Source organism: Vombatus ursinus, unplaced genomic scaffold, assembly GCF_900497805.2.
Source record: "Vombatus ursinus unplaced genomic scaffold, bare-nosed wombat genome assembly UNPS02009770.1, whole genome shotgun sequence".
Taxonomy (NCBI): Eukaryota; Metazoa; Chordata; class Mammalia; order Diprotodontia; family Vombatidae; genus Vombatus; species Vombatus ursinus.
Window position 1 is genome coordinate 7,066,565 of NW_020949548.1, and position 22,022 is coordinate 7,088,586.

The following is a 22,022-nucleotide window of genomic DNA, read 5'->3' on the forward strand; positions in this document are numbered from 1 at the left end:
AGATAGATAGATAGATAGATAGATAGATAGATAGATAGATAGATAGACAGACAGACGGACGGATGGATGGAGCAAGCAATGTTAAGCACGTACAATGATCAGGACACTTTTACTAAGACCTAGAGACACAAATACAAGTAAGTAAGATAGTCCCTGACCTCATAGAACTTAAATTCTATGGGGAGTTGGGGGAGTGACTACACTCTGATTACCTTGGAGTGTTATCGGCTTTGTCAAAGGTCTAGAACAATGGACTCCCCAACTCTGTGGTTTCTGAGAAAACTAGTCACAAAGGATAAGAGTGGAGATTCAAGTAGAGATTCGGGAATGAAATTGAGCAAGCAATAATGCATTGGGTATTTGTCTGCTTCACCATGTTTTTACTAATGTTTTGGTATTGTTCTGGCCATTGCTTGCATTCTGTGTATAATAGGTTCACAGAGGTAGAGCTGGAAGGAACTTAGAGATCATTTAGTTCGACTCCTCATTTTACAGATAATGAAACTGAGCCTGAGAGAGGTCTGTTGACTTACCCAGTGTTACATAGCTAGCATGTGTCTGAAGCAATATTTGAACTCATCTTCCCAACTCTAAACCCCTAAGTTCTAGCCATTAAAGCACTTCCCCCAAATCCCCTCCAATGATATATGGCAAGCCTCAACTCAAATGAGCTGTACACAGGCACTTATATATAATGCTTCAAATTCTACTTTCAAATCTAGGTTAACCTTTGAATCTCCAATTGGTTAAGTTTTGCCAATGGACTATATCATACTAATTTACCTCCCATCATCAGCTCTCCAGGTTCCAGTAATCTGGTCTTAGTATCTAAGATACAAGCAGCATGCCCAGACTATCTCCTCCAAGATTCTCTTAATTATACTTCAATGGGTCTGTCATTTCATTGGTGCTCATACTCCCTACATTGAAACAGCTCATAATCCATCGAAACCTTCTTATCCTATGTAATTCTTATTTCTGTTTTATAAATCCTCCCCCAGCAGATATAACAAATGACCTGGAGGCCTATCTCAGGATTCTTTTAAATATTGTAAATACAAGCACCACATTCAGACTCTCTTATTAGCTCTCATTCTCTCTACATGAATGGCCCACTTCCTTTTCCAGTTATACATGTTTTGATGAAATCTTTTTATGTCGCTTCTTGTTTATGTCATTATTGATAATAAGCTGCTTATACTTACTATTAAATTTCCCTCCATTATCCCCAAATTTTTCAATTATCATTCCTCAAATATTCTTTTACTTAAAACTGTTTCTGTTCTAAGGATGCCACATTCTACGGTCCACTAAGGACACTTTCTTCCACTTTCTCCAACTCACAGGGAGAAGGGTAGGAATATTTCTTGCTCTCTATTTCTACTTACCTTGTATTCCTCCACCACCATCTTTCAATGACCTTTCTCTTTTCATGATCCATGAATTCTGTTTATCTTATCTCACTCTATTCTTGTTTCTATTATCTACCAACTTTTAGGTCATTTTTCTAAATATCTCAATGACTTGAGGCTCAAGTTCTTCCTCTCCAACCCATCTCTTGTCATATCTTTAGGAACTGAGGCATTCACATTGGTAACCCCTCTAACAGCCTGATCATAAAATTATTCAACCTTCACACTTGCATTTCAAATTCAGCCCCATAGCAGCACCTCTTTAATCTCACTATCTCTTAGAATTGTACTGGTCGATAACACAATAGACATTTATTAAGTACCTTTTATGTGCTAGAAATTGTGTTAAGTGCTGGGGATACACAGAAAAGCAAAAGACAGTCCACATCTTCAAGGAAATCACAACCTAATGGGGAATGCAAACCATGTACAATCAAACTATGTACAGGATAAATAGGAAATTATCAACAGAGAGAAGACACTAGAATTAAGTGTAGAAGACAAATTTTCCGCTGGGACTTGAAGAAAGCCAGGGAATCCAAGAGGTAGAGGCAGACCCTGCCTGGCCACTTTAACATCAGCTATTATCCTAGAACATCTTACGTCTTCTAATTTCTAGGCTTTTGAATTCCCATCTCCAGGTAAATATCTCCAGAGACTCTCAGCATTGAATGATAAAATCATGAAAAAATGCTGGCTTCATCAACTACAACAAGTATATACTTGCATATACTTGTATATACAACAAGTATATATTTGTATATACTATTCAAGTATAAATGTATAGTTGTTGTTTATCATTCAATTGTGTTCAACTCTTTGCGACCTTGTTTGGAGTTTTCTTGGCAAAGAAACTGGAACAATTTGCCATATGCCTTTCCAGTTCATTTTACAGATGAGGAAACTGAGGCAAACAAGGTCAAGTTACTTGCCCAAGGTCTCACAGCTAGCAAGTGTCTGAGGCTGGATTTAAACCTAGGTTTTCCTGACTCCGGGCATGAGCTCACTCACTTTCCCTCTCACTTCCATTCCTTAATATTGTTCATCAATATTACCTTCGATCTCTTCCTTCCCTCTGGTCACAGAAACCCTGCTACTCCTCATTAAAGTGAATCCCTTTATCTAAATCTTTAATCTCATTCCTTTAACTGTCCACCAGGATCTTACCTGAGCCATTCTCTCCTCAATGCTGATCTTCCCCTCTCCAGTAATTCCTTTCCATCTTCCTACAAACATGATTAGTCTCCCATGTCCTTTAAAAAAAGAACTTGTGTTCTAGTCCACATAACTACTATAACATTTCTATCCTTCACTTCTTAAGCTGTGTACAGAAGACCCAAAAAGCTGAATCTCAGATGCCCCCCCAAATTACCAAGGAAACCCAGCACTGGCTGGAGGAATCAATTCTAGGGATAAAAGCAGAACCCAATGAAAGCAACGCATGGTATTTTCATGAGGTCACTCCAGGCCCCCCGGATTCCTTCTTTTGAGGAAATGACTTTTGAACTTAAACTATCTCTTCTAGGAGAATACCCAATGGCAGATCTTAAAGTACATTTCGTGACCAAAATTTATCATCCTGATGGACATAGTTTGGGAAGAATACATTCTGATAGAACGAAAGATAAATGGTCTCCAGCATTGCACAATTGTTGTACGAAGACTTCATGAATGCTCCAGGTATGGGTGATCCATTTGCAAATGATGTAGCAGAGCAATGAGAAAATTTAAGAAGTCCAGGCCAGTGGCGTAAAATTCAAAAAGAAACTGAGCAACCAAATCGCAAAAAAGGATCCCTATAGATGTATATTGTTAGAAAACCACAACATTATCTATGTTATATTTTTATATTGTAAAAATATTCTTTTATTACCTATTTTTACTTCTTTTTTTACATATTTTCCAATTTCATCTTAATCTGGTTTGGGCTGAATTCAAGAGTGTGACATATTAGATAACTCAGCTATAAGTGCACAAACTTGGTTGCAGGAACAAAGAAGGAAACATTAAAGCTCAGAGCCCTCATTGGAATCATGACTCTACTGTCAAATAGAAACATCCATTCAAGAAAAGCATGTGACTACTTAGTATGACTTCTCTGGAAGCTTTTATAAATCTTATGGTTTCATAAAATTAAAAAAAATTAAAAGCTGCCTAAACCCCATGCCTTTACTTCCCCACTCTTCACTCTCTCCTCAACTCTTCAATAAGAAAGTATTTTCTTAAGGGGCACCCATGCCTTCCAAATTCAAGGGTCTTTTCAAAAATTCTCATCTTTCATAACTTGTTTTGATCCCATTGGCTATACCATCCTACTAGATATCCTTCCCCCCTGCCCACCTTGACTTCAGCAACACTCAACACTCCTTGTTCTCCTCCTTATTCTTTAACATTTCTTTCTCTTTCTCCTAGACTGGCTTCTCATCCTCTTCCTAATGCTTTAATGTGCGTGTCCCCAAAGGTCTGACCCTGGCTCTCCTTCCTTCTCTCTACGTAATCTTCCATGGCTATTCCCTCATGGCTTCAACCATAATTTCTATGCAAATGAATGCCACATCTGTTTTCTCATTAATGAACTCTCTTCTGAATGTTATACTTATGTCTCTAACTGCCAGAAGAACATCCATTTGTACATTACAGTGGCACCTTAAATTTGTCATTTCTAAAATCAATCCCTTATGAACTTGTTTTGTCTTCTGATGTCATCATTTGTCTATAGCACTCATTGTCTCAATGTTCAAAACTTTGGGCTATTTCTGACTCTTCTTTCTCCTCATCTTTTATATCTAATCAATTAAGAAAGCCTATCTATTCCACATCTATGACATCCCCCCCATATGAATCCTCCATTCTATTTCCTTCATTGCCATCTGAATACCGACCTTCACTTTAGTTCTCTGGGATTTCTAAAATAGTCTCCTAATAGGACTTTCTGATTTTGTCCTCTTCCAGCTTCCAAGAGAGCAAATATCTTCACATCATTACAAGAATGATCTCTATTTTGAATATCTATAGAAATATCAAACAACAGATCCCAAACCAGAATTTATTATCAAATGTACACTTTATGGCCCCTTTGTAATATAGACTCATTGGGGCTCATTTTCTCTTGTCTTTGTAACCCCAGTGCCCAGCACACAGTAGGTATATAATAAATGCTTCCTTGATTTATTTTGAATACATAATCATGTTTCCCCTTTGCTCAAATACTTTAGTGACTCCATATTTGCCAATGCATAAAAGTTAAAATTTTTTGTTTGGCAATCAAGGACCTCCATTATCTGTTACAACCTTCCTTTCTAGCTGTACCTCATAATACCCCACTGCATGTACATTGTGTTCCAGCCACACTGGTCTACACAGTCTCAGAGTCTCATAGATTTAGAGCTATATAATCTAGTCCAGCCCCCTTACTTTACAGATGAAGAAACTGAGACTCAGATTAAATGACTTGCCAAAGGTCACACAGATCTTAAATGGTAGAGCAAGGACCTCAGCTCAGATTGTCTGACACTGTTCCATGACAGTCTTAACCCCTGAACCTCCTTCTTACTCTCAGGCCTCAACATCTTTGTTCACACTCCTCCCAATGCCTAGATGGATTCCTATCCATTCACAAAGCTCAATTCAAAGATCACATCCTCCATGAAATCATCCTTGACTCTCCCTGTTATTAACTTTCATAAGTAAATAGATCCAGAGCTAGAAGGAACCTATAGGGCATCCATTCTAGCCTCATTTTACAGAAGAAGAAGGTTAGACCAAGGGCAAAAAAGGGAATTACCCAAGCTTACACACATACCAAGACCAGAGGCTGGATTTAAACTCAAGTATTCTGGCTCCAGAACCAGTGTTCTTTCCCCTGTCCCATGGCTCATTATTTTATACCTCTCCAAAGTACTTACTACATAATATCTGAATTATGAATATCTACAGATGTCTTATCTCTACACTATTTTAAATTCCAAGAAAGCAGGGATGATGGCTTGGCCAAATTTCATATCATCTCCACCAATGCAACACCCAGCACAATAGGCATTTAACGTGTCTAGATGAATGCTGGATAATAAACACATATGGAAAGTATAGAAAGGCAGCCTGGCATAGCAGATAAAACACCAACCTCAGAGTCATAGAGACCTGGGTTCAAGGCCCTCCTCTGATCAGCATCAGCTTTGTGACCCTGGGTAAGTCATTTAACTCATGTATGGCTAAATAGCTACAGAGAAAAAAGTGATCTGTTTTAGTAGAAGATATTTCATCACCGAAGTCCCTACACTGATGAAATTACAACTTGGTGGGTGTGGGGTTGTGTGTGTGTGTGTATATATATATATACATATGTGTATATGTATGTATGTATGTATATGTGTATACATACACACATATATATGCATATACATATACATATATCACATATTGACATACATGTATGTATATGCATGCATCACATGTGTGTCTGTAGGTGTATGCACATGTGTACATATACACGTCTTTATGTGTGTATGCTAATGGGTAACTATGCTACCAACAGCTAATATCCCACTGAAAAAAAGTGAACAAAAAGTTTTTTGGGGAAAAACAACAACAATAATAAACACTCTTTTGAAATCTGTCTGCCAAACTAAATTTCCTTAGTAAGACTCCAGCTGCTCTCATTGAGAGTAATGAGAAACCAGGTGTTAGCAGCAAAAGACAAAAAACCGTTTTCAGCAGCAACAGAAACAGGGAAAGGGATATGCAACAGAGATGAATGAGGGCAAGCCTCTGAACTCGTAGTGTGGTATCTCAGGAATAGCTATTACAATCCTTTCTACAAAGCCTATTAGTCATCTCTGAAAGGAACAGTGATAGATTTATGTAAAGATGCATAGGGTGTAATTTGAACACTCTTAGGAAAGGTTGTTTTCAATTTTATATATATACTGAAGTATGCCAATACTTTGCCCCATAAAACTTGCTGTTAAAAAGATGCCAAGTTCCAAATGAAATTTTAAAAATTCAACCAGCCAGATGTCTCTCAATCTCTGCCTGGAGGTTTAAAGCTATGTATACATAGCATCTAAGTAACTGTCTTTCATGTGATTTCTAACTGACCATTAGTAACATCTCCCAAATCATTTCATCTTTCTTTTCCTTCTGCCACCATCTTAGACCAGGCCCTCATTACTTCATGCCTGAATTATAGCACAGGGTCCTTGCCAAAAGCAGCCTCCACCTTGATCCACTATGCCTTAGGTCCAACTGACACCACCATCAGACTACATCTCCTCCATGAAGGCTTTCCTGATAATTTCATTCACTATATAATCCTTTCCTAACAGCCCATCCTCACTTTCCATACATTTGGAACAACTTATGCCCTAAATAACTTTATTCAATTTGTCATTTTATTTTATGCTGATGTGTCATTTTCTAATTCATTCCTTTCTGTAAGGCTTGGTACTTCATCTCCTGTCTCCAAGCTTTGGATGTGTGAAATGCGTTGCTCCTGCCCTTCCCTAACCTCTCAGGAAAGAGGGTTCCATGGTACATAATACTCCCTAGTGTGGCTCAGACCAGCTCAAAATGTAATTGGGAAATATTTAATAAAATAAATAAAAATAGAAAAAACATAGATAACATTAATATATGGTTTTAAAGTCAATATTCTACAGAGATCCTTCTGTATGATTTCCTGACCTCCCTTTCTATTTGGGTTTGATGGGATTAGAATGTCTGCTTCCTTTCAAAACTCAGTTCAGTTCCCACCTTTCACCCAAAGCCTTTTCTAATCATCCCAATTACTAGTTCCTCCTCCTTCAAATTGCATTATGTCTCTTTCAATAGATCTCCTCGAGGTCAAGCACTACTTCATTTGTGACTTTGTATCATCAGCACATTCACCTAGAATCTAGTAGATGCTTAATAAGGTTTGTTGATTGACTGATTCTCTAACATAATGAAAAGCTCTGTGGGGTAAGGAATCCTGTCATTTACTTCTATTGAATGTTCTTCCATTCCTGCTACATTCCTAATGCACAGTAGAATCTTAAGAAATCCTTTCTGAACTGAGTTTTATTAAAATGGTATAGCAAAAAGAACCCAAGACTAGAAGTTAGGAAGTCTAAATTCCTAATTCCAATTCTGTCACAGCTTCCTATGTGGCTTTGCTCCCCTGGAAAAATGGGGGAGGGGTGGATTAGATAATACCCATGGTACCCTTAAACTCTGGCAGTCTCAAGCTTATGGAACCCAATTCACAAATGACTAATGCTTATAAGCATTTACCACCCATGCCTTATCATTCCCTTAGCTACCACCTAATACCCACATAACCCAAAGTACCACTGTCTATGACATTGCTTCTATGAAAAACGTACAGCTCATTTGTCAAATGCAAGCTGGTTGAACTTAAATACTATGATAGAATCGGGGTGGGGAATGGTATAAGAAAGATATTGGAGGTTCAGCTTTCTCAGATGAAAACAACTAAGCCCAGGAGAATCCTAATGACCAGCAAAGATACTGTCACTTTAGGGCTCAAAACCAAGGAGGACTGACTTTTCTTCTTATTGCTTTATTCCGTGAGGCCTCTGTGCCTTCTTTCCCTTTTTAGCCACATAAAAATGCTAAGTATCATACTTAATGCAAAATGTCTTTCAAGGAGACCCCATAAAGTTATAAAGCACTATGTACCACAAGTCAAAAGAAATATTAATAGGATGTTCTTTTAAAAGGTAAAAGTAGTGGAAGGATATCGTTGTCATAGTCTGGCCACCAAGTACTTTCAGATCACTTTCAGGGAAAAAAAAACTAAGAGGTGTCACAAGGAGTCACCACATAGAGGTTGGGGACAACTTGAGTCAACAGAGACATGAGAGCTGAATGGTAGATCCAGAAGTGGGAATCAAAGTACCTCAAGGGTGTGATATTGGCCAATCTGTCACACTGTCTTATTGTCTGTTTTAGCCAATTTCCAAATCTGTGCACTGGACAATGACTAATACATCTATTTATAATGTGGCACTTATTTTTGGATTGATTGATTAATTAAGAGATAGAGGTTGCACAGCATAGAGAGGAGAGCTTTTTTGGATCGCTGAGGATGGTCAATGTAAGTTGAGCAGCCAGGCCACATCTCCTTAAAAAAGTCCCTGCAAACAATGTCAACACTCTACTATCGGAGGGAAATAGCAGAGACAAGTAAAAAGATAGGGGTCCATTTCACTACCCCTGGCTTTCTGATTTTCCTCCTGATATCCTTGCTAGAAAATATGGGTAGTGAGACTGTCTAGACAGAGCCTCCAGAAGATCCTAAATCCAATGAGGACAGCCAAACAGAATAAAACTAAGAAACTACTGCTCATTTCTTTCAAATTAAAAGATAATAGAATCCCTCAAGCACCTGTTGGAGCCACCAATAGGGAGAATGTCACCTAGTTTCAGAAAGCAGTTCTGTATTAATTTCTTGAGCCTGATAACTGGCATTAACTGATAAAATCGCCAAACATGACCTCAAAACCTCAGATTAAAACATCTTTGCACTATCCTTATCCTGCCAAGTAACTCCATGGTGACCCACCTAGGCCACTTCATCAGACCCTATGCTGCCTTTGAATATGACAAAGTCAAGCCACCATCTTTGTCTAACTTCACTCCACATCTATCACCTTAGCGTTTAAACACTTCATCATTCAGACTAGTTACCTTTAGACTCACATTTATCTACCAAAAAATGGTCAGCTAACTGAGACCAATAGTCATTCAAGTGAGCCTGAATTATATCCTGTAAAAAATGGGCAGTCATTGAAGGATTTTTAAATCAGTGGGTAGCTGTTTAATAGAGGTGCTCTTTGTAGTCTAAATTAAAAGTATCCCAAACACAGTATGGAGCTCAGGCTACAGAGATCCTGACACTGCTGTATCTTGGCAATATGTACATGAATAACTGAATCAAAATGGGTACTTTGGATTCCCCTTAGTTAACTTGAAATACACCTTCACAGCCATGGGAGAGATATAGACGATTTGGTCCCATCTCCTATCCTATTCAGGAATCTCCTTGGTAACATCCTTCACAACTATAACCCAGCATTTGTTTGCATACTTCCGGTGACAAAAATCTCCTTGTTTCACAAGTCACTCCACTCCATTTTGGAACAGCTTTTAACTGTTTGAAGCATCTTCCTTATGTTGTATTCAGCTGAAATTTTCCTCCCTGTAACATTCAAGCATGGAATCTAGTTTTGTTCCCTAGAATTGTATGAAGAAATCTTCTGTCAATCATGGTTCCCTTCAAATATTTGAAAGAGCAATCATGACCATGACCCCAAGACTTCATTTTTTCAAGGCAAAATTCCAGGTTTCTTGTCCCTTCACCATCACTTACTCACCCTCCTCTGAACCTATTTTAGTTAGTCAATATTTGGTCACAAATGTGGTACCCAGAACTGGATTTAGTACTCTAGGTTTGCTCTGACAAACACAGCATGAAGTGAGAGTGTGACCTCTCTTACCTTTTACATTATTCTTTTAATTAAGATCACATGACTGATACATGGCGTCTGTCTGCTACATCATAAATCCCATGAAGTTTACTAAAAGTAGTTGAGGTAGCATCAGGGACGCTCCTGCTGACTGGGGTTGGAATGAACCTCCCATCTCATCAACCTTTTTTAGTTTAGTGTAGACAGAGATAGATCAAGGCGCCTTTCAGATGACAGGAATGTGAGAAACAGGAATGTGAAGAACTAGGTATTTGAATTTGAATGTTGAAAGACCCCATGCTGCCTTTGAACGTGACAAAATCAAGCCATGATCTTTGTCTAACTTGACTCCACATCTATCACCAAGCATTAAACCCTTCAAAATCTACAGCCATATGTTGCCTCTTCCCACTGTAATGTCCCCAGTAGCCTCCCCTCCCCACTTACCAAAGAATTCCTTCCCCAGGAGTCTTCCCTTCTACCACTGTTATGAATTAGCGCTAATCCATAGGTCCAGCCTCCTTACTTCCTTCTCCCAGTTCCTGGTTCTAGACCCAGATAAGAATACTATTAAAAACCCACAAGACTTTACTGGTTCATGGTAGAGAGCATCGAGAGCGCCCCATTCCCTCCAAGTCTCCAGCAGGGTGATCAATTCCACCTGGGGACTCAGAGGATCTGACCTGTTTCCACCATCTTCCCTGAATGCCAAGAGAGAGTGAGAGTGAAAGAGAGTGAGAGAAGGGAGAGGGAGGGGGAGACAGACCTCCTCAATAAAGGTGGCTTGTCTTAACTATCTTATCGTGGATTCTATATTTCCTTGAGACTTTGACCATTCCAAACCTTCCTAAGTCATCAGTATGCAACATTATCTTTATTGCGTCAAACAACATTCTCAATCCACCTGAAGTACAACCTCATATCAGTACACTATTCACTTCCTTAAACAAAAATGGAATTCCATTTTTAGATACCAACACCTCCCCCCTCAGTCTTCAACCTTTGGAAATTTTCAACCTTATGTAGCAAGCCCCACAGTTTGTCAGCTGCTGAGTATGTTCCACAAAGAGCTAACTTGGAGCAGCAGCAAATACATTGAATTTGATGTCAGAAATCCTGATTCTAAGTCCTGGCTCTATTAATTGCTAACTAATATGTAAAAAGGGGTAATAATCTCTGGCCCCCATCTCCGAGTTGTTGAGAGGACAAAATTCGGTTACTAGATATGAAAACACTTTTTAAGTTGTAAAGCATCATATAACTATAAGGAGGTCAAAAAAAGACAAAGAAAAATCCCATATACGCTAAAGTATCAATGACAGTATTTTTGGGGGGGGAGGGATAGCAATAAAACAGGAAACCAATATGGTATACGCATAAAAAGAATTGTTACTGTGCCACAAGAAACAACTGATATGGGTAATTCAAAGAAATCTGCTAAGACTTATATGAAAAGATGCAGAGGGAAGTAAGTAGAACTAGAATATAGCTTACATAATGATTAACACAAATGAAAAGGACCCTAAGATAGCTAACATTTATATAGCATATCAGTCATGCAAAGCACTTCACAAATATCTTCTCCCGTTATCCTCAGCCTAACCCTGGGAGGTGGGTGAAATTATTATCCTCATTTTATAGATGAAGAAATGCAGTAGCCAGCAGTTGAATGATTGGCCTGAGGTTACATGGTTATTAAGTGTCGGGGGCCAGATTTGAACCCAGGTCTTCCTAAGTCCAGATCCAGACCACTATCCACTGTGTCACCTGGATGCTTCCCAGATGATCTTACAGGGAATAATCATAATCCCTTTGGGTAGTACACAGGGTTAGTGTGAGGATAAAATGAGGCAACTAAATGAAAGCTTTCTTTTGTCATATTCCTCCCACCCCCTAGTAAAATGGAAGCTTCTTGAGACTAAAGACTGTTACTATCTGCAATGATCAATCTTGGTACCAAAGGACAAATGATGAGATACACCTCTAGTGTTCTGGTAAAAAGGTAAGGGACTAAAGCAGGGGTGGAAAACCTGCAGCCTTGAGGCCATGTATGGCTTTCTAGAGCCCTAAGTGCAGCCTTTTGATTGAATCCAAATTTGGTTCTGTAAAACAAATTCTGTAAAATTTTTGTTCTGTAAAATCCTGATTCAGTCAAAAGGTCACACTTAAGGATCTAGAAGGCCATACATAGTCTCAAGGTTCCCCACCCCTGGACTAATGGATCAAAATGCTGCATATCTTGACAGTTGGTTTTACTTAACTGTTTTTCACTAATACAAAGGAGGATAACAGGAAATGACTAATGTAAAAAAAGGGGGGACATCAATAAAACTTTTAAAAATGAAAAATAAGTGTGATCTGAGTTATATTCAAAAGCATAAAATAATTTTAAAAAACTATTCAACATAATAGTAGCTACTACTGCTACTGCTGCTACTACTATTGCTTCTGCTACTGCTGCTGCTGCTGCTACTACTACTACTACTATTACTACTACTGTTGTTGCTTCTGCTACTATTACTACTGCTGTTACTACTGCTACTGCTTTTGCTACTGCTACTGCTGCTGCTACTAATACTACTATTACTACTATTGTTGCTGCTTTCTGTTACTATTACTACTACTGCTACTACTACCACTGCTTTTGCTACAGCTACTGCTGCTACTACTACCATTTCTACTACTGTTGCTGCTTCTGCTACTGCTGCTGCTGCTGCTGCTACTGCTACTGCTGTTACTGTTGCTGCTGCTAATATTATTGTTAATACTGCTGCTACTCTTACTACTATTACTACTACTACTACTACTGGTGCTACTGCTATCTCTCCCTATGGGCTAGTTCCCTCTAAAGACATCAGTTGAAGCCAACATACTTTGAAAAGCATGCCTGGGGAAAACATTAAGACCACAAAATTCCTTCAAAACTAAGAAACATAAACTGAAGATATAATCATAGAAATGGAAGGGAGGTTGGTGATAATTGAGTCCATTTTACAAATGAGGAAACTGAAACCCAAGGAAGTCCAGTGATTTGCCCAAGGTCATAATATCACTATTTCTCTCTTTTGCTGAGTTCCTTCTCCTTACTGGGAGGAGGGGGTATTATATGCTTGGCCCCCACAGCCCATCACAGACCTAGCTTATACTCAGGAAAATGATCTGCTTTCCCAGCCAGTGTTCGGAAATGAAGATGTGAATCACGACTTTCACTCCAATCATCAGTGTCCACCATCTCTACAGAATGGTAATTTCCAGGTACAGAAGAGGGTTGAAGGTATTTGACCACGGCAAACTTTCTCATGACTGGCCACACTAATGTGCTGATTAGAGTATTAGATAATAGACTAAGCAGGCGATTCAGAAAACGGAAATTAAAGTAGAGCCTTTTCTCTACTTCATCTACTGTTGTGGCATAGTAAAAAGTACAATAGTTTGGGAGTTCAGTAAACATGGGTTCTAGTCCTGATGCCACTTACTAGTTCTGTGACCTAAGGTAAATTGCAAACTCTCAAAGGCTTAGTGTTTTCACCTGTGAAATGGCACTCATCCAGGTCCCCTTGTGTACTTCACAGGGTTATTATAAGTATAAAATAAGATAATCCATAACAAAATTTTTGCTTCCAGTATGCACACTACCTCCAGTAAAATATAAGCTCCTTGAGGGCAGGAACTGATTTACCTTTGTCTTTGTATTACCAGCATCTAGAACAATGCCTTACATATAGGATCATAGAATAGAAAATTTAAATCTGGAAGGGACCTAAAAAACCATCTTATCCAACTCCCCTTCATTTTGCAGTGGAGGAAACTGAGCCTCAGAAAAGCTAAGTGACTCACCCAAGGTGATGGGGGTAGCAGAAGAGGCAAGATTGGAAATGAGATCATGTGATCATAGAACTAGCGCTACAAGGGACCTTAGAGAACTTATTTTTTTCTAATCCCCTCATTTTACATATGGGCAAACTGAAACCCAAGGAGGCAAAGTGAAAACTGCCCAAAGTCACTCAGGTAGTGTCAGGTAGGATTTGAACCCAGATCCTCTGAATCCAGAGCCAGAACTCTCTTCTCTCTATCACACAGACTCCCATACCTTCCATTATTCTTGGATACTCCCTTCAATGTCCATAACAGCAGAAAAACACCCTAAATCTCCACTTTTTAAAGCAGAAGTATATTTATCTGAACTCCACATCTAGAAGGTCAATATTTAAAGAAATAACATCAAAACCGAGGTTTAAATTACAAACTCAAGCCTCCTCACTTCCCGCCAAGATGACCACTGATATCACCAAATCAGCTAATTAGTTTGTCTAGACTACTGAACTTTCCTAATTTTTGCAGTTAATGCTTCAAACACTACTTAAGAAGGCCTGGTCATTGCAGACAATGTCCCACAGAAAAAGATTCAGGCCCTGCTACCTCTGGATTCCTAAGAGGCTAAAATACCAACAAAGGCATTTTTCCATGTGGGAAATGCTCCTGACTGATTCGGATAAGACAAAATGAAAAGGAGCGCTGTGAATTGTATCCTAGCTGACAAAGGGCCTTATTATCCTCTATTGATTGGCCTGGAGTCCTGATACTGTCTACAGAGGTCTCGCCTACAATTGCAGCAGTACAGAAGGAGTTCCTTAATATACCATATCTCAACTGCGACCGAAGGAAGTTAAGGAAAACCTTTTGTGCCTATTTTTCCACTGAGTACATAAAGAGTCTTCTTGAGAAAGCCCCAACATTGCATGTAACATTTTGTTTTAATCTGCAAGGCAGTTTTTGTTCATCAGGGGAGTTACAATGTGGGTCCGTTTTCGATTCACTTCAGTGTGCTTAAAAAATAACCTGTTTATGGCCCCTCTCCAGCACCTCATTCACTCCATAGCAAGGTAAACCAATAGCATCAAGGAAAACCCAGAACCCCCAAATTCTTGTCACATTTGGTATGCTTCTTTGTTACCTCCAGGCAAGTCAGATCACCACAGAGAGAGCTTCTGGAGATAAAAAGAGACAAAAGTGCCAAAGACTAAACATAGCAATAAAAGGACCCTCAGAGTGGGATAAACCTTAATAAACACAGAGACAAAGTATGAAGCCCAGACCATATCCTTGCCACAAAAGTTGAGTGAGGCAGCTCTGAGGTAGGAGAAAAGCACTGGATTTAGAGCATCAGGAGAAATGGCTTCTACATCCGGTTGCTGTGGTTGTTGAGGCATTTAATCATGACCAACTGTTTGTGACCCCATGGAATATAACAACTGTTCATGGGATTTTCTTGGCAAAGATACTGGAGTGGTTTGCCACTTTCTCTAGAGAAAAGAAATGACCTTTTATCAGAACTCTCCACTATGACCTGTCCATCTTGGGTAACCCTGCGTGGCATAGAGCATAGTTTCACTGCACTATTCAAGCCAGGCAGAGATCCAGAAGGGAGTCCCTTCCTTAAGCAAGTCACTTACTACCTCTAGGCCTCAGTGACTTTATCTGTAACCTGAGGAGGCCAGACTAAATGTTCTATAACAGGTTTTTAATCATTTGGGGTATGTGTATGTGTGTGTGTGTGTGTGTGTATGTGTATGTGTATGTGTATGTGTATGTGTATATGTGTGTGTGAGTATATATGTGTGTGTTTGTGTGTGTGTGTATGTGTGATAGAATCCTTTGGTAGCATGGTGAAGCCTATGGACCTCTTCTCAAAATAATGTTAAACAATGTTAAATGCATAAAATCCAATACCTGGGATTAGAAAGGAAACCAGTTATATTAAAATAATTATTATAGTGAAAAGTTTGCAGACTCCAGGTCAGCATCCCTGATTTATAAGGTCCTTGCCTTCTATGATACCACTGTCCGTATATCCTCAGTGACTATTAGTAACACAACTGCTACTAATCATTGCTTGTTTGTTTGTTGGGGGGGGGTAGTTGGGTGAGGAGTGTCAGACCTATGATTTCATTAGTTCAGAGAACTCTACCTGAAGAAACTCCCTCTACCAGCACTAAGGCATGTGGAGGTTGTGACCTGTCCAAGGTACGTACCACTTGTAGTACCATCAGAGGCAGAATTTAAGCCCAGGCCCTCTGCCTCCAGAGCTTCTGCTCTTTCCACTGTGCCACATTGCCTTCATATGCAAACAAAGAGAAACAATAGAAGAATCAACAAACCACAGCAAGACTTCAGAAGCAATAGCAGAAGCCATGCCAACAATTTTCTCTAGGATTCCTGTAGGGTTCAGATGATGAAAGGAAAAAGAAGGCTAGTTTCAGTGGCTAGTTATCAATAGTGAAATCAGAACTTAAGTCGATTCAAGGTACTTCATTTCATTCATTCATAATAGCTACTCAGATTCTACTGTCTTATAATATGAAAGAGTAGAAAGTCACTTCCAAAATTCAGAACCTGACGTGGTAGGCTGGATTTTTCCAAGAAAATGAGGAAGTGAAATTCAAACAAGTTGTACACGAGAAGAACTCCCTTCCAAAAAATCCTCCTCCAATGCCTTGTCCTGATGTGGAAGCCATCTTTTAAGGCTAGACCTTGCAGCCCACATATTGAAAGTTCTTACCAAACTTCCTTCAGATCAGGGACTATCTTTCACCTTTGTATCCTCAGTGCTTAGCATAGTGCCTGGCATATGGTGGCTGCTTAACAAATATTTTTGACTGACAATGAATTGTTACTATCTCCATGGCTTTTCCACTCAAAGTGTTTTTGATGGTGTCATGAGACATGTCATCAAGTTCATTTTGACCACTTGACATTTTACCATAGGCCCAGCAAAGGTGGGACCATCCTACTAATTACAAAGAAATTCATCATTGTTTGCTACTTTCATGATCTTTGGCAAGACACTTAAATTCTTGGGCCTCAGTCTAAACATCTATAAATTGAGAGGGTACCAAATAACCTGTGTGGTTTTCTCTAGCTCAAAATATATAATCCCATGTGCCTGTGATAGCTATAAGCCTGATGCTGGTTTTTTAGGGGGGTGGCATGGGGACACATTGATTCAAGAAGACTATCTTCTAAGACAGGGCTCCTCAAGTTGGAGCCCACAGACACCTTTAGGCAGTATGTATGTATATGTGTATATATGTATGTACATGTATATGTGTGTACATGTATATGTATGTATATGTGTGTGTGTGTATATATATATATATACATGTATATATGCACATACACAGAGATTTCATGGACTCTATGAACTTAAATGGAAAAAAATTACATCTTTATTTTCACTAGCCTTTGGTTTCCTTTGCAATCTTAAGTATTTATTTCATGAATTTAAAAATATTATTCTGAGCAGTAGTTCCTAGACTTCACCAGACTGCCAAAGTGGTCCATGGAACAGTGAAAGTTAACAAGCTCTATTCTAAGGCATGGAAGGCTCAAACTCTGGAATCAAAAGACCTGGGTTCAAATCCTGTCTCTGACACTTGTGACCTTGAGCGCACACACACACACACACACACACACATACACACACACACACACACACACACATACACACACACACAAAATAAACCTACCTAGGCTCTGGTTTCTCCCTTTACAAAAAGTGGAGGCAGGGAGAGAATGGATTGGATCAGATGGCTTCCAACTTCCCTTCTAATGATAAATCTATGAATCTATAATCAATATACTCAATGGAATAAATACCACACCAGGAGTCATGATTCTTTTGAAGTAAGGTTGGTGTTAATTTCCTAATTAAAAAAAACAACAAAAAAGCTCCAAAAGTGACCATTTTACATTAATGTAAAGTATTGAACACTAGGAGATTAGTAATCATATTTTGGAGGTTAAGGAGTCATGAAAGTATCAAAATAAAAAAAATATACACTTCAAAAAGAAAAGAGTCAGCAAAAAATACTAGAAGAACTTTGAACATTAGCAACTGGCAGGCAAAACTAAAACCTGGTGGGATCAGTCTGCCAAAAAACAAATCTCTCTAAGCAAGAATAAATCTATATAATTGAGCTACCAAGAAAACTAAGGGTGAAAGAAGTACAACTATGCATCAATTGCCATTACAATGCCTGGAGTTAGTGGAGATACTTTTCAGAGAGGGAATAGTAGAAGCAATGCTACAGACCAGAAACATCCCCAGCTTTAGTGATAAAAGAAAAAAAAAGAAATTTTCAAAGAAATTTCACAATAACCATCATGAAGGCTTTAGCCAAAGCAAAATCCTCAGGGGATGTGTTAAGTTATTAAAAGAATATGACACCGCAGACTGTAGTTATAATGAGAAAATGTTGAGAAACTCATCACTATTGGCAACAATTAATATTAAATAAACACCAGACAAACATGGAGTGCAGTTGAGAACATTCAAGATGCCCTTGCAATTTTTATCCAGGGCAGTAAGGCATATTTTAATGTGGCCAACCCATCCATCATATTCATAGTGGTATAGTAGAAATAACGCTGGCTTTGGAATCACAGGAGCAGGTTGTATATTCAAATCTCCCCTCATATGTCTGTATGACTTTGGGCAAGTCACTTATCTCCTTGGACTCAGTTTTCTCATCTATAAAATGAATGGGCTGGACTAGGTAACATCAGAGATCCCTTATACCTCTAAATCCACAGTCCTATGATAGACTCCCATGGTTTAGAATAGATTTCCACAGTTAGAAATTAGAATCCAAATTAAGTCATAGAATGTCTGAGTTGGAAGGGAACCCAAATGCCATCTAGGCCTGAAGAATTCCCCTTTACAACCAACCTGATCAGGGGTAATGCAACCTTTGCTTGAAGACTTCAATCCATTTTGCAGTGATCTTTGTTAATCAGGAAGATCACAGAAATTAATTGATTGGTTAAATTTTATCTGATCATTTCCAATGGAAGACTATCATCATTCTCATGATTATTGGGACTCCCATGAGCTACCTTCTCTTCTATCATTCCCTTTCTACAGTTGTGGTCATTTTACCTTGTGGCTCAACTACACCTACCTCTAGGGCTTTGGGACCAATTCATTTCTCAGGCAGTGGAAAGGTAAGTACTCCTAGATCATGAGATCTGAAAGACGGAAGTAAACTTAAAGATTATCTAGTCCAACCTCAATTTATAAATATGTGAATTGGGACTTGGAGAAGGGAAATGACTTGCCAAGATCACATAGCCAATAAGTGGCCTAGCCAATGTTCAAATCCAGGCGTTCTGCCACCAAAACCAGTGTTCTTTCTACTACACTCTAAGCTGAATATTTTCATTTTCATCCACATCCTTAGTCCCATTTTGATTCTGTAATGCAATTCCAGTAACTCAGTCTATGTACTAAGTCTATAACCAAGCCCATGACTTCTACTTATACCAGAAATTGTACCCTTAGCTTTCGCCCCATATTTGGGTTCTAGGATCTTGGCTCCCCCAAACTTTACTGTAATTTTTAGGTCCATGGAGTCCTGTCTTGTTTCCTCAAGTCCTTTTAGAGGCTAAAATCATGCCCAAGTCCCATTCTTTATAGTGGTTCCCATTGACAGTACTTTGACTTGCAGCCTTCCCATGTGAACCTTTGCTTTATGCCTTCTGTCCACTTTGCAGTGATCTTTGTTAATCAGTAAGATGACTGGAATTAATGGATTGGTCATGTTTTATCTGATCATTTCTTATGAAAGAATTTAGAACTCTGACCTATTGCCAGATTCACCTACACCAATGTTCTGGGATCCTGCTGGGACAGCTCCTGCTGTACATCTTCCAACTGCAGTTGAGATACTCCTAAGCTCACCCACCCCACTCACTGTATCTAGCCATATAGTAGGTTATAGCCATTGCTAGTTTGGCTTGTTTTTTCTTCCAACTGGCCCCCAATGCTGAAATAATGCCAGTGACCAAGAACTATCCCTAATCTACCACAGTAAGAGATGATTTTGGAATCACCCCTGGTTTTATCTGGGCAGTAAACCAGGAATCAACAAAATTACAAAAGAAGTACCACCATGCTAAGGGACAGGGGACTGTCAAACAAGTACTTGAAGCTAAACAGCAGGGCTTGCCAATTCCAGGCCTCAAGACCTTTGAGGCTAAGGATCTTAGGTTCTTCTGTTTCAAAAATCAAGCTCATATTGAACACCAAAGGTGCCAAAGAAACAGAAGTATCTGCCTACTACTTGTAGGACTCTAGGGATTTCTGTCTCTAGGATTAGACATTAAGAAAGGGAACCCTAGAAAAAAGCCTTGGCAACAAACCATCTTCACACAGATGTCAAACATTTCGAAGACAGTTAATATCACAACCACAAAGGGATCCCTCCAAGAACAGGCTGCATTCAATGGATATTCATCATGGAACACAAAGAATCGATAATCATCCCAAGTACATTGATTTATATTGTATTTTTGGCTTAGCTGACAATCATGGGGCCAGGTGATAGCAGAACATAGATATTTATCTACCTCCCACATTTCCTCATTGTTTTATCTTTCCTGAATTACCTATAGTTGTGTTACATTTGTCTTAAGCAGGCTTGAATACTAAGGAACATAAAGATATTAGATAATCACAAGACAATGTTTCCATCTGCTTGGCACCTCAGGTAAGCAGAGGTAATCCCATAGGAATCTTCATTTAGAGCAACATAAAATCTCAGCTTTGTGACAGTTTCTTCCCATTAGTCTTACACTGGACATTACATTTCTCACAAGGTTTCACTGAAATGGCTGTGTTAAGTATTGTGTTTACCTTCACAATATGCAGAGTCTCCTTGGATAGAGATATAACCACTCTTGCATTCACAGGTAGCCTTGGTATTCCAGTTTTTGCACTCAGAATTTTCACCACACTTGGGTCCTTCTGTACAAAAGTTATGGCCTAAAAAAAGAAGCACATAAAAATCTCATATTAGGACAAAAGAAAGAAAAGACCCTAAATGATAGAAATGAAAGCTTGTACATACACACACATATATACACATATAATACATGTGTATGTATGTGTATGTTAAATATCCTATAAGTAAAGTCAGTGAATCCTAGTTTTCCCTTTAGAAAAGTATCAAGAGACAAAATAAACCCACAGAAATCATTAACATTCCTATATAATGCTAGCAAAAACCAGAAGGAAGCATAGAAAGGGGAGTTCCACTCAAAATGGCCACACAGTACATAAAATATCTGGCAGTTAATCTATCAAGATGCAATCAATACTTAAATACAACTACAAGATGCTCCAAAAGTAAAGAATTTTATCATTATTATTAATATTATTCATAACAAATTATTGGAGACTTTTTATGGTCAGACTATGCCAACAAAATGAAAATTATGGTACTGTTATTTTACAGATTTAGTACTATACCAAAGTATGAAAGAGTCACTTTGAAAAGCTAGAAAAATCATAACAAAATTCATCTGGAGGAAAAGGAGGTCTAGAATCCTAAAAGAAATAATGAATAAAGCAATAAGTAAAAGGGTTTTGAATTAAAAGAACTCAAACCCCACTGAACACTATGTTCCAAATATTTTGTGTGTGTGTGTGTGTGTGAGATTTAAACATAAAAAGTCATGTTATTTTAAAAATTAAAGAATAATGATAGGAGAGAAATTTCAGAACTTTAGTAATAGGGTAAATTGTTAACCAATAAAAGGATAGAGGAAATAATAATAGATAAAATAGCTATTAGCTTACATAAGCAAAAAAGAGTTTATCAACAAAATCAATGCAGCTAGAATAAGAAAAATTGGAACAAAAAAAAACTTTGTAATAAATATCTCTGACAATATCCTGATATCCAAAACACATAAAGGATTAACAGAAATATGTATGCATATATATGTATATGTATATGTATACATACATATGTACATGCACACATACACATAGATATGTGATACTAATAATAATAGCTAGTTTTTATATAGCACTTTAAGGTTTACAAAGCACTTTATATATTACCACACTTAATCCACACAAATACCCTCTGGTGTAGATGCTGTTGTTATCCCCATTTTAAAGATGAAAAAACTAAATCATGGAGAGGTTGTTATTCACTCAGGTTCATATAACTAATAAGTGGCTGGGATAGGATTCTAACTAAGATTTTCTTGACTCTAAGTCCAGCATTTTATCCACTATACCAACTACCTGTCAATTTATATAAGACCAGGAGCTATACCCCCAAGAGAAAAACTG

General features: G+C 38.4%; 1 protein-coding gene across 1 annotated transcript in view; it reads right to left on the bottom strand.

Annotated features, from left to right (window-relative positions):
- Nucleotides 1-22,022, bottom strand: part of NELL1 (neural EGFL like 1) — an 845,852-nt gene that overhangs the window by 594,144 nt on the left and 229,686 nt on the right. The window contains exon 12 of the mRNA XM_027852558.1: nucleotides 20,574-20,702. Coding sequence (XP_027708359.1) covers nucleotides 20,574-20,702 — 129 coding nt within the window. The remainder of the gene's footprint in view (nucleotides 1-20,573; nucleotides 20,703-22,022) is intronic.